Source organism: Orbicella faveolata, unplaced genomic scaffold, assembly GCF_042242905.1.
Source record: "Orbicella faveolata isolate gen_17 unplaced genomic scaffold, um_ofav_v1 contig_14, whole genome shotgun sequence".
Lineage (NCBI taxonomy): Eukaryota > Metazoa > Cnidaria > Anthozoa > Scleractinia > Merulinidae > Orbicella > Orbicella faveolata.
Genome location: NW_028301541.1, coordinates 19,297,501 through 19,313,697, shown reverse-complemented (window position 1 = coordinate 19,313,697; position 16,197 = coordinate 19,297,501). Strand labels below are relative to the sequence as shown.

The following is a 16,197-nucleotide window of genomic DNA, read 5'->3' as shown; positions in this document are numbered from 1 at the left end:
TGCACGTGGAATTGGCAAGCGCTCAAATGGAAAATTACAACTAAAATTCGTTAGCGGTCCGTAATGCAAAATTTGCCTTGATCAGCTCAGTACGCTAATGGCTCTAAAAACGTGCTCAGGCTAAATATGCAATGGCGACGTTCAATTCCAAATGGAAATACGAAAATTTAGCCGTCGTCGTTCGCATTTCTCAGACTACGTAGAACTTGGTCATTTCACGTTCGTGTTTTGTAGAAAACGGCAAAGAAATGAACAAAGATTTATAACGCAGGTACACAACGACATTTTTCCGTTTATTAAATTTTTTGTTTGTTGTCGTTTTCGTTGCCGTCGTCGTCGTGATATCGATTTGCTTAAGCTTCCTGTTACTTCTATTTTACACACGGTAAATGTACATTGTGTATTCAGTTTGTGAAACGTACTTTAATGTTGTCACTCGAAAATATTTGGAAATTGCTTTTGTCCAAGTAATTTATTTCACAACTACAGAAGGCATTAGCGTGTATTATAGTGTCATAAAAGACAACGAGAATTTGAGGAAACGAGCGAAATTTAGAAAACATCAGTCACAGGCAGGTGTCTTGCTGTCTATATTTCTCGTGAGAGTGTTCTACATATGATTGCGTTCGACGTTAGGAAAACGCATACTAGTCGGGTCATTCTTGCAGGTTTATGTCCTGCGATTTTCCGCGATGCCAGATGATTGCAGGGTTTTTACGCCATTTCGGACTGGCTTTGTGGCACACATAGCCTCGGTCTGATGTGATTCCTCGTTTTGAATAATAGAGAGGTCTTATTTGAAGTGCTACCCGTTCATTTCCAAGTGCGTTTCTTCGTTCGTTGTTCTACGTAGGAATCGTCGCAGTTTTCCCCAAGGTTAGTCAAGTTGTGTTGATGTATTCGAACTATTATTAGCTAAAATGCCTAAAGGTACTTATCTAAGCACGAGAAATTAAAGCTGTGTAGTGCTGTATTTTCTCTGAAACTGCGTGGGTAACATATCGATTTGTGATCTGTGTCGTCTTTCAGGAGTCAGCTGCTTTTCTCGGCGATTCAACTTCTCTGTGAGAATGAAATTGCAAGGCTGGACCGTAATAGCTCGAATAAATCAACACAACCTCATTGACCGTGGGAAAGACAGCAAATATTCCAACGTAGCACCGCAAACGACGAAAAAGAAATTGCAATGCGGGTCAGCTCAATAGGCCCTTAATTGCTTTAAGCCGGGTGTAAGCTTGCATGTAAACTTGAGTGAAAAACGTTCATGTTTGGAAATGAAGTTTTATGTACTGTTATTCTACTCTATTGCTATACCGCACAGTACCAGAAACATATTTAACCTTACTCCGGCTAGAGTAATGTGACATGTGATGCCAATAAAAGACACAAGAGTTAAACAATACCCTGAAGAATACACAACTTGGAAAACCCTGGAAAGGGAATGACATAAATGGGCTTTAGTATGCGCTGCTGTCAAGGGTATGCTTTTCCAGCAGTCTGCTTTGGGTATAGGAATCAGGATCTGGCAAAACAGTCGGGGATCTTGATATAAAAAGATTTGAGTTTCTGATTTTTTTTTATTAAACATAGTATGAAATATTATTTAGTATGAAATATTAATAGAGAAGGTATTTCTGGTACTCAGCCTACAATTAGATGTTCAAATACTAACTGAATATCCGCTGCTATAACCCAAAAATGTCTGTTCCTAGCAACACACCCTATCGACAAATCTAGAGTACCTCCTTCCCCCCAGGTATCGAACGCACTTCACTAATCTCTGATTACTACTAGTTAAATGAAGTATTGGTAGCTGCCGATGTTTGCTCTGATTTCTTATTTTTTGTTTTTGTTTGTAAACAATGAAATACGGGGGGAGGCCTAAAAAAACCTGGAGGAGGTCAGCAGAGAAAGAACGTTTAAAAGTCCATACACCTGACCTGGGGCGAAATCCAGAAGGTGGCACGAGAATTTTCACGCTGGAGAGGGACTGTGAAGGCCTTGCGCGTCCCATGGCACAACGAGGACAGATTACGAAACAGTGGAATCTGCTAACTTTTACTAACCGAAGACTTCACTTTGACTGATATTTCAGACGCAGGTTTTTCCCTACTCGGTTTTATAAACAGCATGTTACAACTCTGCGGTTTAGCTCTCAACTCCGCATCTACAGCACAACTTCTAATGCAACTTACGAAAGAGGCCATAAATTTTCTGAAACTGGTCTTACAACGTTTATTTTTACGTAGTCTTTATAGACAGCAACATTACGACTCTACGATCATTTTAGCTCTCAACCCCGCATTTAGAGCACTGCTTCTAATGCAACTTACGAAGGAGGCCATAAAAGTTCCTGACACTGGTCTTACTGAAAATAAAACGCCCTCTCAGAAAGGAACGCTAAACAGAGAGCAAAAAAAGTGTCTGAGTGAAAACACTTGAAGATCTAATGCCCAAGAGTGTATGAAGAGTAAGGCCCCGTTTACACGGGTACGGACAAATCTTTGCACCGACAAAAACTTGCACGGTTCCACCATGCGTTTACACGGGACAAGCGGAACTGGAAGACGTCTTGAACGGCTAAGTGTGCAAGTTTGGGACCTAAAAAACAGCAGGTCAACTTTTTGATCGGCACGGTTCCATATTTCGCACGGACTAGTGTAAACACCCGAACCGAGCAACTTTTTTAAAGCCTTGACTCTAGTTGTAATTTGCCTGGTTGCCTAGCAAAAATGAAACGTTTTGTTACATTTTCCCCTGATTTGTTACAATTTGTTAAATTTAAGACAAAGAAACAAGCAAAAGCAGATTAATCCCTGATCACTGATTCCTCACGATTCCTCTTGAAGATTTTCTTTAGTTTTTGGCAGTACCTTCCTGGAAGGACTTACTTTCACATAAAAGATTCTTTTTTCTCTTCCAACTCTCTTTCCCTTCTAGTTTTTAACATCAGACGTGAGTATATGCCTCGCCGGCTCCCAATCAGAACTGCGCGTTTGAAGTTTGAGATGTTTTTCCAGTCCGTGATCGTATAATTTTTTCTTAATATTTTCAGTCGTTTAATAAATCTGTTATTCGCCAAGCTATGCTGTATTCTCTCACTCTGATTGGTTCTTACTTATGATCTATTGGAAGATAGGCGCATAGAAGACGTCATAACATTCTCTTTTTGCGTTTATTTATTATATGAAACAAATAGATTCCATGCTGCGTGCGTCTGTTCAGTAATAGATCACCGAAGATGTCAAAATGTGGTAAGCCGGCATCAGTGACACTCGCCTGAAGACTCGTGTGCCACTTTTTGTTTTGGGATTTCTGAAACCGGCAGTGATCTAATAAATTAACTTGAGAAGCATTAGCTCGGGAATAAGCTATATGAATGAATAACTCTTTACCCTTAATTATTATCCCTTTTAATCTATGTAACAAATAAAGAAGCTTAAGCCTTTTATTACACTGTGATAAAACACGACGGGCATTTGAGAACACGAGGAAAATGCAGAAAACACGAGCCGCAGGCGAGTATATTATGATGTAGATTTTACACGCCGCGAATAGAATGTTTTTCGCCATCTCTAACAAAAATGTTCACTAGAGGTAATGAGGCAAAAAGCAATAAAACACGCCTTTTCTATGTTTTATACTCTGATAAAACATGGGTTTTTGACCTATCAGAGCCCGCACAGAGTCCTATCCATATTATAAAACGTCATATTTATACTGCTTTCATCGCATAATAGGTAAAGCTAAAAGATAAGGTAACCACATGTGTAACAAATTTTGTAACTATCTTGTTCAAAATTGGCCCTCAAACTTGGCAATAATCCGTGTGATTTGAATTGAGTGTGAAATGGTTTAAAAACAGTCGGCTAATGATGGGTACCCACGTCATCAGAACCATAGCCTGTTCAAGATGTACGAGTGGTTATGAGTAGCCTTCTTTCATCATAATAATACTTTATTCAAATACAGAGTACAAGGAGCATTTGAAAAGGAGGACCATGAGGTTATCCCTATTTAGGTCCCCTAACTAATTATCATTCATTATCGTCGTCGTCTTCGTCTTCGTCGACGTCATCATCATCATCATCATCATTTTATTTGTCGCAATAAATAGAAGTATATACAATTACAACAACGGAGGTATAGGACGAAGGCGAACTCCAAAAAACCACCAGAGGTATATGGAACTGGCTTGCAATGGCGGCCGCTTCATCCGGGGTAATATCATTAAAAGAGATTTACGTCATTTGCATTTGAAAAGACTCCGCGCATTAGCCTCACTTGCGAGCTAGTTCCAGTCCAATACCGAGAAGACGAAAATTGTCTGTTGTTAATATAGTTTTTCATTTTTTTAGCTTTGTGTGAGCGGTATGATCAATTCAGCATATTATTTCATTAAAATTTAAATATCATCTTTTTCGACTACTCACTGGCGATGAATGAAAAAAGTGATGAAAATATTCGTTTCTTCGAAGAATGATAACTATAAATTGACTGATTAGAATGCATACAAAATATTTGTAACCTTTTGGAAAAACAAGCTCCCTCCTGAGATGGTTTTAAAAATGGTCCTGTAACCAGGTGGTTGATTCATGATTGAAAAACGTTACTGGTTTAAAAATGTTAAAATGTTAGTAGAAATTTTTTGTAAAAGTCCCAACGTTTCGGCTAAAACTTCAGCCTTCATCCAGGGAAAGTGACTGATGAAGGCTGAAGTTTTAGCCGAAACGTTGGGACTTTTACAAAAATTGTTACTAAAATTTTACATTTTTAAACCAGAGAAACGTTCTTCAATCATGAAGCTCCCTCCTGTTTTCAGAAATCGGAAGTTACTGTAGTAATTTCGAATCAAAAATATTGTGTCAAGTTTCGTAAAATTCATGGGTGCAATTCAAGTCCGAATCTTTAGCTCTTTAAGACTTTTAGTCTTGTAAAATAATGTTTAAGAAGTCCGCCCTTACTAAATTCAAACAGACATTCGCTTTTTTCGGGGTTTCCGGGCTACTCCGTCGTGTTATTATTAGGTCGATAACGAAAATCATTGCATGTCTGAAACTTAATCGCCCCTTAACAGTGTTTGAACAACGATGGACCAAAACACAATAAGCATCACGCGATTGAAACTGTTATCTCAACCATCTAAAGTTTACCTTGGCAAGTGTAAGCTTAATTACCTTGGTAAATTGAAAGCCCGGCCAACGGAAGAGAAATATATACTGGAGAACTCACGTTTTCCTAGGTTGAGGACATCATAGCTAAGATGTTGTCATTTGAAACATAACTTACTTGTCAGAAGTTCTTACAATAATCACTATTTTCACAAAGCACTGAATAGAACAATTTCCATGACTAAAAAAGACTCATTTGTTACCACTTAGGAAATTGGATATTTCAGATGACGAAAATGCATCGGTAAACAACCAGAGCCGTTTGAGTACCATTTTGATCTTTTGTGGTAAGTGGTTTTTGAACATCTGCTCCCGTCTTTCAGGTTCATTTCCCTGGTTACAGACAGAGAAAACTGCTAGACCATCGCTTGTTCGTAGACTTTTGTCATCTTTTGTCTAAAATCGGCATTTTTAGCGCCGATTTCAAGCTTCAGTTAAAAGTAGCCTAGAGCTAAGGTTTAGAAACGCACAAATGGTTGTTAACGTTCCCACCCTTTCTGGCTTGGTCTTCGAATTGTTGAAACTCACACCATTGCATGGTGAGAATTTCTAAACATTTCCACATTTTTTTTTTCCTCTGGTAAAGATTAAGATCCCCACCCTAGACAAACCCAACTGGGCATGCACACTTTCAACCGCTACCGGCGCCAGCCAGTCTGACTAACGTGGCAAGAGTTTAGCAGCCCTCCACAAAAGTTTCAGCTGTCGATGATGTCTTGCTGTATTGCTACATTGTTAGATCCTAATATAAAGAACAGAATGCGCCCATCGCATTCAGTTTGCCGCAGGGAGTTAGCGTGAAAGGAAAGTAAAGCTTATCGTGGAAAAGGAAAGATTCGAGTGAAGTACGTAAGTCACGTTTTGTTTGAAACTACCTTATGTTATGCCTACAATATTATCAGGTAGGCAGTTGTGTAGTTTACTAAGATACAAAAACGCCAAAGAGATAGTAATAAATCATAGTGGAACAAGGATGGTCGAGGATGGAGAAGACTGACACGGATTACAAACGACGAATTTGAAAAATTTAGGCTAGACCTTTTTAAGATGCACAAGCTTTAAGGTTATTTTGCAAGCCACACCCCTCTTACTATCATTTTATTTAAAATGGCAGGGACCGTAACAAGACGATGGTGTATTTGGGAATTTTTGTCCTCGCTGTCTGCGCTACGTTTTGCCTTATCCAAAGTGAAGGTAACATTTAAGCACAAATCACGTTTGTAACTTAAGCTGCTGGGGTCCTAGTTAAGTCTTAAAATGATTTTTATATCCCTGATAAACGAAATGGTTTACATATTATATATTTATAGATGGTTTATATGTATTTTGGGTGTAGGGATGGCTCAGTGGTGGGAGCACTCGCCTCCCACCAATGTGGCCCGGGTTCGATTCCGTTCCGGTGCCATGTGTGGGTTAAGTTTGTTGTTGGTTCTCGCCTTGCTCCAGGGGGTTTTTCTCCGGGTTCTCCGGTTTTCCTCTCTCCACAAAAGCCAACTTCAAATTCCAATTCGACCAGGATAGAAGACCTGCATGAAAAACAACTAAGGCTGATTTGGCTTCCTCTCTAAATATTGTAATATAACACCCTTTGCCAAACTGGGCTTTATCATTAGTGTTATAATCGAGCTACACTGCAAGTCTTAGGGCGTCCCACACCAGACGGAAATTCTGAAGAAAGCTCTTTAATTATCCTTGGGCTCTACTGTATATTTATGATCAGCATCATTTTGCTCTCCAAATCGTATCTTTATACTCCACTTCACCTTTTGTTACCGTTCACTAAGACGTATTTACTGCGTTAAACAACGAAAAAACGTATTCCGAATTGGTCCGAGCTGACACTAATCCAGACCAAAACCAGAACTTTTCGAAAACGCTCTTCAAATCAGAGGAATTTGAAAACGCCATCTGTACGTTTTCGAGGGCACGAAGAATATTTTGAAAACGGAGGTTTTCGAAAACGATGATGTCTTGATAACCATGTGATTAATCCTAACCCTCAAGAGTGCACTCAAGCTTTTCTGCCGCCGGTGATTGTTGCGTTTTCAAATTCCTCCGGCATAGTGTGAACAGCAAACATTTGATGCGTTTTCGGAGTGAAAAATCCTTTTCCAAATTTCTCCGGCGAAATACGTGTAGACGGGGCCTAAGCTCGCTTAATTTGTAACTCATTGATTTTATTAATATTCTCACTGTGGCAGCACCATTCGTGTGCCCAACTTGTGTTGCCCAGGGAGAAAATGCAGACATTGATTGTGACGACAACATTGAGTTGAAGCCCTGCCTCTGGGAAAGAGATCCGGTTTGTATGCTGCTTGTCATCCCGCCCTCCATATCCATGGACATCCCCAGAAAAATAAGGGTACGAATGTGCACCAGTAGAGATAGTTACAAGATGTCGAAAGCTCTCTGTGATTATGTTAAGGGAGTCTGCATGGTGGCGATGTGCGATACATCAGGCTGCAAAGCAGAGTTACCCCCTGAAGGTATGCTGAGCTACTTTACCCTAGCTACGTCTTTCTCCTCCGCAGAGGTTCGAAGTATTTGTAATAGAAAGCCGCTGTGCGGGATGAGTGCAGGCGCAAAGTCGAATAAATCGCCTCTCACGTAACTCTGCGGCGGCACCCATATCGGTTAGCAGATTCCCCCACACGAAAAAAAAAAAAAAAAACCTTTGAGGGTCTGCAGAGGAGAGTGCAGCCACGTAATGGAAAGCGTATCTTGAAAACATTGGTTATTTTTTTTTGACTTTGTCGCTTGTCACCGGTCTTTATCTTTGTCAGTCAGTAGTCATTCTTATTTATTCTTGATCTGCTATTACATTTTTGGGGTTCTGTTACCAGAGAAGACTTTTATGTCAAGTTTACTTTAAAAGAAATCTTGTTAATCAGAAGAATTGTCTCAAAATATTCTGACATGGCTCCTTTAAAATATAACGATCACAGAAGGCAATTAGCCTAGCAAACAGGTATCTCGCTTCCCTTGCGATTTTCAACCTCCCGGCCTCTCCTATCAATGGACGGTTTTCATCAACCCAAACGATCGAGTAACTTATAATTAAGAACCCTTAATTAAGGCGAAACCTTAAACCAAAGCTATTGGTTTTCCTCATTAGGCTGATTAGTATAGATTCGTGTGAAATTATGAGGTTAGATCAGGTTCGACCCATTCTTCTCGGCCCCTGTAAAACTGCCGGTGACTGTTTCAGGCCTGGCATTTGGTCGGGTACACCCTCCGTGAGGCTTACCCCACTCATGATATTTTCATAAGTATTGTTTGACCGTCTCGAAAGAATAATTACAGATGACTACTAAAATGGACCTTGTAGGACCTTTTACTGGCTTCACTAAATGACTGGGTTTTTTTTTCTTTCTTTTTTTAACAAAATAGCATTAGTGAGTTCATTCAGAATAGCCAGACAATTTGAGCTGCCTTACAAATGGAATTCAATTTATGTATTCTTGAAAATTGAAACCGTTTTCGTGTTGTTTTAGGGTAAAAATGTATAAAATTTTCCCTCGCCGTTTTGTGTTATGTTATCAGTAACTTTTGTTTCTACAATATTTTCTGGACGTTTGATTATGAACTGTTTTTTTTTCTTTTCGTTCAATCGCTTGAACAAATATGGATTTAGCAAGTACATGATGGTGATGGAAAAATGACAGTTTTAAATTTTCATATTTTAAAGAAAAATAAACTAAAATGATAATGAAAATAGAAGTGTCTATTTCAATTGATAAATTAAATACTTATAAAAAGTTAAAAATTTAAAAACTAAGTACAATTACAATAATTACTTATCTTAAACTACTAATTTTTGAACCTTTTACTCTCTGTAAAACATTTTTCCTTTATCATTGAAGTTTCTGATGAATAAAAAATAGAATTGAAGCAGACATTGTTAGTTATGGTTGTTCTAGATGTAACTTATAGATTAAAATACATTTAATAGGGGGAAATGGTTAAGAAGGCGGGATGAAAATCAAAGAGCAAACAAACAAGCTAAGATTTATGTTTGAAGGTCCTTGACATTACACATCGTTTGTTTTGTCCTCATTGACTATGCATAAATTACACAATCACAATGCTTCTATTGGTTAGTTGTATGAGCACACTTATAATCCATCAAATTTTTTTTCGCTCGCACGTAATTGGTCTAAATGCGTCACGTGACTGAATATTCCCTAGCAAAAACTGGGGAATATCCCAGAATGTTCCCCAATTTTCAAAACCACGCATGTTGCGAACTATATTTGAAGGATAATAAACACAATAGCCTTCATTTGGGGCTATAATATGCTCGGATATTTGTCCTTGGACATTATCTGTTCCTCGAAGTTCACAGTTTCACAGTAGCTTTCTAAAGAAATAAAGCATCATAAAACACACACGGACATTCAACTTAAACCGCCGCTATATTGGATTTCCACTTAGGATCAGTGCCTTTCTACAAACAGCAACAAAAGGCTAGGTAATTGCTTACTTGCAAAAAATTATAACCACATTGTAGAAAAAGGGCTACCAGGAGCCATAATCGGGGACGGAGACCGTAAGCGCGCGCCATTTCTAGTATTAGGGTTGTCCCCATGATATGGGATAATAATTCTATTTATAGAACAAATTGCGCCATCGCCTGCGGCACACGCACGTACATGCTGCGAGGATTTTTGCGGATGTCGCGCGGAGGAAATGGCGTCCGAAATTCCCGAAAATTTTCATGTGTTTGGCCCACAACTCAACGCGTTCACGTCTGTTGGAATTTTGCTTAAGTATTTTCGTCGTAAGCTGCTCCAGTTTGAGTGAAGTAAGACAGTGTCGAATTTAGGTATGTTCCACTGTGAGCTTATATATATCGCTGACCAAGTTGTGTTCCGACGGATGCTTCTTTTACATGAGTTGTACATTACTCCACTTTAAATTTCACATATGTTGAAGATTAACAGCTTTTCCATTACACAGCAAAAAACTAGCTGGATATATTTAGGTATAGCAGAGCTTCAGGGCTTCATAGTTTCCTAGCTCCTCTTGCCACACACTTGCGAGGGATTTGTCAGTCTATCGCGACCGAAAAGTAAAACAAAATAATTGCTAGTTTGAGTTTCGCTTGAATTTTAAGCAACGCTTAATGTTTCATCCAAGGCCCAATAACTTTACGTCCTTAGATACTGCTCAGTTTTATTCGTGTAAAAATCCAGTAAATTCTCTGTTGTCAATGAATGAGAGCGCCCGCCGATGCGTGTTTTCAATACAGTCAGTAAACATGACAAATTGTACTTCCGCCGCTCTTTCGTGTGAAAGCGTACATCGAACTCAAACAATAACTCTATAGTTTTTAAATATGTTTAAGATTGATAAATGTTTGAGAATATATAAAAGCTAAGCTGGAAATATGTGAATAAAGCAGAAATAATCAGCAAAGTTACGATGACGCTTTCTTTAATCAACTTGGAATAACGATTTCGAGTTTGTTGATCGAGCTATCAAAACTCCTTGTCTATTTTCATTTTCGCAGTGTAAAACTTCACTATGCTCATGTTGAAGAAACACACATGATGTTAGTAGCCTTTTTTGCGTTCGTGAAATTTGTTACAGCATCTCAGCACAAAAGATAACGAAAGAAATCTTTGTCAAGATTTGTTGACAATTCAAACACCGACTCGGACTTGAAAGTGCACGAGCTGCACTATGCAAATGAGCTAATTGTACGCGTCAGACTTTCCTTTCAAAAACTTTTGCAAACTCACCAAACAAGCAGAAACAATAAGAAACCGTCAAAACAGGTCTTGGTTATGATGAACCATTGTCTGATAAACTCACAAATTAACTCGATACCAGAGTGTAGAGTTTTCTTGCTATATTCTTAAGTCAGAACAAACGCAAAAACATACGCGTAAGCTTACAACTAGCGTGAGCAGATCTTAGTATTCATTCCCAGCGCGAGATTGAAGTCTTGTTTTCGACCCTGACAAACCCACCTTTTCCGTTAGCTCAGAGCATAAAACTACATATAAGCGCCCTGGTTCGTATTCCCTGCCGTATTCCCTGCCATCGCTGTGAAAAATACGCAAAAGAATCTCTCAACTCTCACCATTTGATCACACAACGTGACAACATCCACGCGAGAGCCCCCGACACGTGCGTGAATCCGCGCGGATATATGACGTCAGGATGGCGCAATTTGTTCTAAGAATAGAAAAATTGTCCCATATCATAGGTGCGCGCGAATCCCGAGACTTACGGTCTCCGTCCCCGATTATGGCTCCTGGGGCTACTTTATTCGATTTCAACATTTGTACGTGGCAAAAAAAAATTCAGGCCATAAAGCTTGAGGTAAATGACTTACGTGAGAACCTACCTCTTGATGTTCAAAACCTGAGTAAAAAACTTCAAACGTGCCGTTTGGCTCTGGTCGGATCACGTGACCCTTAGCTGTTTGCCGTTTGCGGTAAACGCGGCTCTAAAAGTCTCTATTACTAAAGCGGAGAGCGTGGAACCTGGAGATGAGAATTGCGACAACCTGCTACTCGTGTGCTCGCTCTGCGCGAACGACATAAATTACAGAATGCTGTGCTTTGTGAAGAAAGCTTTGGAAAGAATCATGCCATATGGCCATATGAACTCATCTCACATACAAAGATGGCGAACGTTCTCTGAAAGGGTCGGTCCACAAGTTCTATGACTTGAAAGCTGGCCGAAATAATAAGCAAAATTCATGTTAGTTCTCAAAAACACCTCAGATGTGGAAAAATTAGCAAAGAGCCTTCAAGAACAGATCTTTGAAGGTGAGGGAAGAAACAACATGCAACTGGATGAAGAGAATACCCATTGAAGCAACTTGAATAGTATATATATTTAAGCATAACTCTTGTGTTAAATATCCTGATTCTTTCATTTGTTTATGTTGTGTTCAATTGTGTAGAATATGATTTGATATTGCGATACGAAGCCTGAATAAACGCTCTTGAAACGCGTCTAGTTTTGTTTTCGATTGCTTAGCAAAATATGTTTACTTAAACTCTCCTCCCCTACTCCGGTTCAATATAACGATTTTGATGTTATTTCAGCACTAGAGGAAAATTAAGGTGGTGTTAGCTTAGGGACACGACGATTTCTTGCGCAACAGTTGAACACGAGACATGTTGCCGCAACGAAATGTTGTCCCCCCCCCCCCCCTCCCCCTCCCCTCAGAAAATTTTCAAAATTGTAGGTTGCCAAAGATGCGATTTGATGCATGATTTCATGGTGGGAAAAGTGTTACGGAAATTGAGCTGTTCATGATCATAAAATTAGACGTATCAAGTACTGCTGTTTCACCTTTTCAAAATGCTATTTTCTTCTTGAAATGTTTCAGTCTTAAGTCTTAATTTGTTGTTGTAATGATATGTGCAAATTTTAATAACCGGAACAGGCGGCTACATTGGTCTTAACAACCGGCGGAATTTCGCCAGCTGCCGGCTTCTACTGAGAACCCTGTTTAAATTCTCCTCCAGCTTCCTCTCCCCATTCCCGTTAAATATAAAGGAACTTGATGTCATTTCAACATTAGAGGAACTTTAACGTGGTGTTAGCTTAGGGACGCGACGATTTCTCGCCCAACATTGTCGCGTGAAAAATTGAACTCCGCGTAAAGGCGAAGTTACACTAAATGATTGAAGTGAATCACTTTCAAAAACCTGCAACATGTTGCTGCAACGAAATGTTGCGTTAAAAGTTGTCCCCTGCGCCATGTTAAACGAAATCGATTTTTCACGCAGCAATATATCGACAAAAAACGTTATCAGAAAAGGTTTCATATTCTCTTGATTTAACGAAGTATGACGGCTGCGTGAATCACCCCTTACGAATGTATTTAATTTCTTCTATTACTGTCTTAATAAAGCCTAAAAATGCAAAGATCGGGAACGAAATTGATGTTTTTAAAGTATACAATTGTTTTGCATAAGAATTAAGATCTACGTCGTGAAAACATGTATGCTGCGACGTTTTTGTCAGCGATTGGGTCTGGTTTGTAATCAATATTCATGACTACTTGTGAAATTTGCGTCAAACCAAACACTTGGTCATAGTGTGAGGACGTAAATTTATGTGTTCCTGGTGATGTCAGATCTGGCTATGTTCTTCCTTCGAAGAGGATAGAGCAGGGCGAGATAGAATTATTAAAATGCTACTGGTGAGTGTACGTTTTAATCCTTTTGCTCCTCACTAAATGGAACAATTTCTACCTTCCTAAAGTTAAGTCGCAACCTTCGCTCGCAAGTTTCTTCGCCGAGCTACACACAGCTTCGTTCATAAACTAGATAATCGTAATTTTGCAATCACTGAGATGAAACGTTTACTTGAATGGTTGATAAATAATTTTTGCGAAAGTTTGTAAGATACTTGCGCTGAATTAATATTTGTATGATATTTCCTGTTATTTGCGTTACGTGTTGCTCCCGGGAAGTTGAAAACCGTTACCACGTGCAGCTGGTTCATTCGAGCTTTGGTCGCTGCTTGCCCTGGTAGTAATAGTGTATCTTGGAAATACATCTCTCTAGTAAAAAAAAGCTTATATTTCTCTTTATTGTCTTCTTTTAAAGGAGTGGAAATGGCCTAACGGCGAAGATGGAATTCAGTGGTATGTCCCGGCGAACGAAAGCAAAGATTGAACTTCGCGGAGTTACTAGTTATTGAACATTGGAGATGACAACGAGATAAGAATTTTAATTTCAAAACTTTCGATCAAAATGGTGGCAATATATTTGAAGCTCGCATTGTAAGGTAGTTGTCGAGATATTTACTAGTACGAGGAAGTCGTGGTATTGAAATGTTTTGAACGACTGATACATATTTTTTTCAATAGCTAACCTTTGGCAGTAGGCAAATCTGATATCTCAATTGTGGTAGCCACCATTTTGGTCGACATGATGAAGTGGATAAACGACGTTGAGTTTTTACGGTGGCACTACATTTGGTAACACCCATCTAAATTTTTGTGATCAAAACGCGTACAGGAAATTTATATGGCCTGTAAGACGAAAAAAATATATTTGGCAGCAACGAAATTCACTCTACAACAAATAAGTTGTCTTGCTAGAATTAAAATCATCGCGCAACATTTTACTCTTCGCAGATCGAGTAAAACGTCATGTTAAGTGAGATTGATAGGACCGCTTGCCTGTAGCGAAACAGAAAAAAACATATTTTGGAACAAAATATGGAAAAAAAGCCTCAAAGATGGAAAAATTAATGCCAGAACAATGAAAATTACTCTTGAAAGGGTTAGGATGTCATCTGAATTAATCGCATGAACACACAGTTGTATGATAAAATTATTTGCAAACATTTTTAACAAGGTGAAACGCATCTACACTCCGGCTCAATTAAAGGTCGATTGCAAATTACGAAATTTTAAAGAAACACGAACATTTCGAACAGCTGCCGACAGCCATCCGAGGTATTCCGAAGATCGCCGACGATATAATTCCGGAGATCACTCGAAGATTTCAGAAGTCTTCCGAAGATTTCCCAACGGTAACGAAGGCTTTGGGAACACTTGAAGGAATTCGGAAGGCTAAAGGGAAATTTCTCAGAGATTATAAACTGCATTCAGAATCATGTGATTGCCGATATAGTGGTCTGGCTGAAAATGGAAACTTAAGTTTTCTTGTACACCGTTGTACCACAGGTACTTTAAAATAAATTGGAAATGTTTTCAGGTTATTGGACATACTACACAACTCTCAATTTTTGAAAGTGCCACCTTAACGACTGATCAACGTTTGTTTAACCTCTAGATGTTGAACGTGTAGACTTCTAAGATCAATATCTGGTTTATAAAAGGTGTGGCAAAAACTGAGGAAAACGCAGCAAAGTATAGGAGAGTCGACTAAGGAGATGTTGTCTTGATGTGTTACCAAATTCTCAGAACTTCGGTTGAAACCAAGTAAGACAATCGTTTAGGAGAGTTGAAATTTTCAGCTTTAATCAGTTTAGGAAAGAGTTTAGGATCGCGGAAAACAACAATATAAAACTTGTTCCTATAAATGCTTAAACATTTGCAAATCAAATTCGATTCTTACATCTTTTGTTTTTCTAAATTGGCTATTGCACAATACTGATTATTTTTCAAGGTTTTCAAAAAGGTTACCAACCATTTTGAAAACAACTGAATCGTAACCAAAACTAGAAAGAACAGCAACAAATGTGTTAAAAAGGATTATATCATTTGCATATGAATTGTATTAAAAACGTGTCTTGTTATACAAAGTTCTCCTGGCGCCTTTGCATCTTTGTTTTCCTTTGTCACTTTCAACGTTTTAATTTCTGGACGTCCAAAAGAAGTACATAAACATTTTTCTTTGATACTATGTTCAAAACAGTAAAATATTTGCGGACTTTTCAAAAAGAGATTTAAATTTTCATGGAGGATTGTCCCGACATTGCTTTGACTTAACGAGTTCATAAAATATTTTGAACTAGTCGAAGAAATTTTGCGTTATTTTAGGAATGAACACCTTTGTGCTACCAGATATTGATTATTTTGTGGTGTTTACACGTTGGCTGTTGCACGGGAAAAGAGAACGGAGCGAACGGTCTCATCGGAAGAAAAAAATTAGCTTATTTCGAAACTTAAATGGGTTGTAACTCATCGAAATTGGATAATTTAAGGAGGGACAATGATTGGATTTTGATTGATGAGTGTGCTTGCTCCTGTTCAACTGATCCGAAGTTCACCATGATCTATATTATCGTCTGACAGAGAAAGATATGACATGGCAAGCTATAAACAGTTGCAAATCAAACTCGATTGGATCGGTTAGTTGAAACGGTATTTCACGGTCACTTAACGAGATTTGAAATCCATTTCGGAATTACATTTTATTTCGTCGCCTACTTGATTTGACCATTTGCCATTTCATCTTTTTCACGTCTCTATAAACTCTTGGATCACCTCGCACAAACTCCACATCGCGAATTGAAATTTGAATACTGTTTGGCACAAATTTATTTTGAGATGGAAAAACGCTATCTAGAAATATCAAAA

General features: G+C 38.7%; 1 protein-coding gene and 1 long non-coding RNA gene across 2 annotated transcripts; both read left to right on the top strand.

Annotated features, from left to right (window-relative positions):
* The first annotated feature begins 397 nt into the window (after window positions 1-397).
* On the top strand, window positions 398-3,082 carry LOC149114414 (uncharacterized). The gene is made up of 2 exons (XR_016206460.1): window positions 398-876; window positions 1,030-3,082. It is a non-coding gene; the product is annotated as an uncharacterized LOC149114414 (long non-coding RNA).
* Window positions 3,083-6,291: 3,209 nt separating this feature from the next.
* Window positions 6,292-10,589, top strand: LOC110053772 (uncharacterized). Its single transcript, XM_089286877.1, has 2 exons — window positions 6,292-6,365; window positions 7,373-10,589. The coding sequence occupies exons 1-2, from the start codon at window positions 6,302-6,304 to the stop codon at window positions 7,780-7,782; spliced, it is 474 nt and encodes a 157-aa protein (XP_089143003.1). The 5' UTR covers window positions 6,292-6,301; the 3' UTR covers window positions 7,783-10,589.
* The last annotated feature ends 5,608 nt before the right edge of the window (window positions 10,590-16,197 follow it).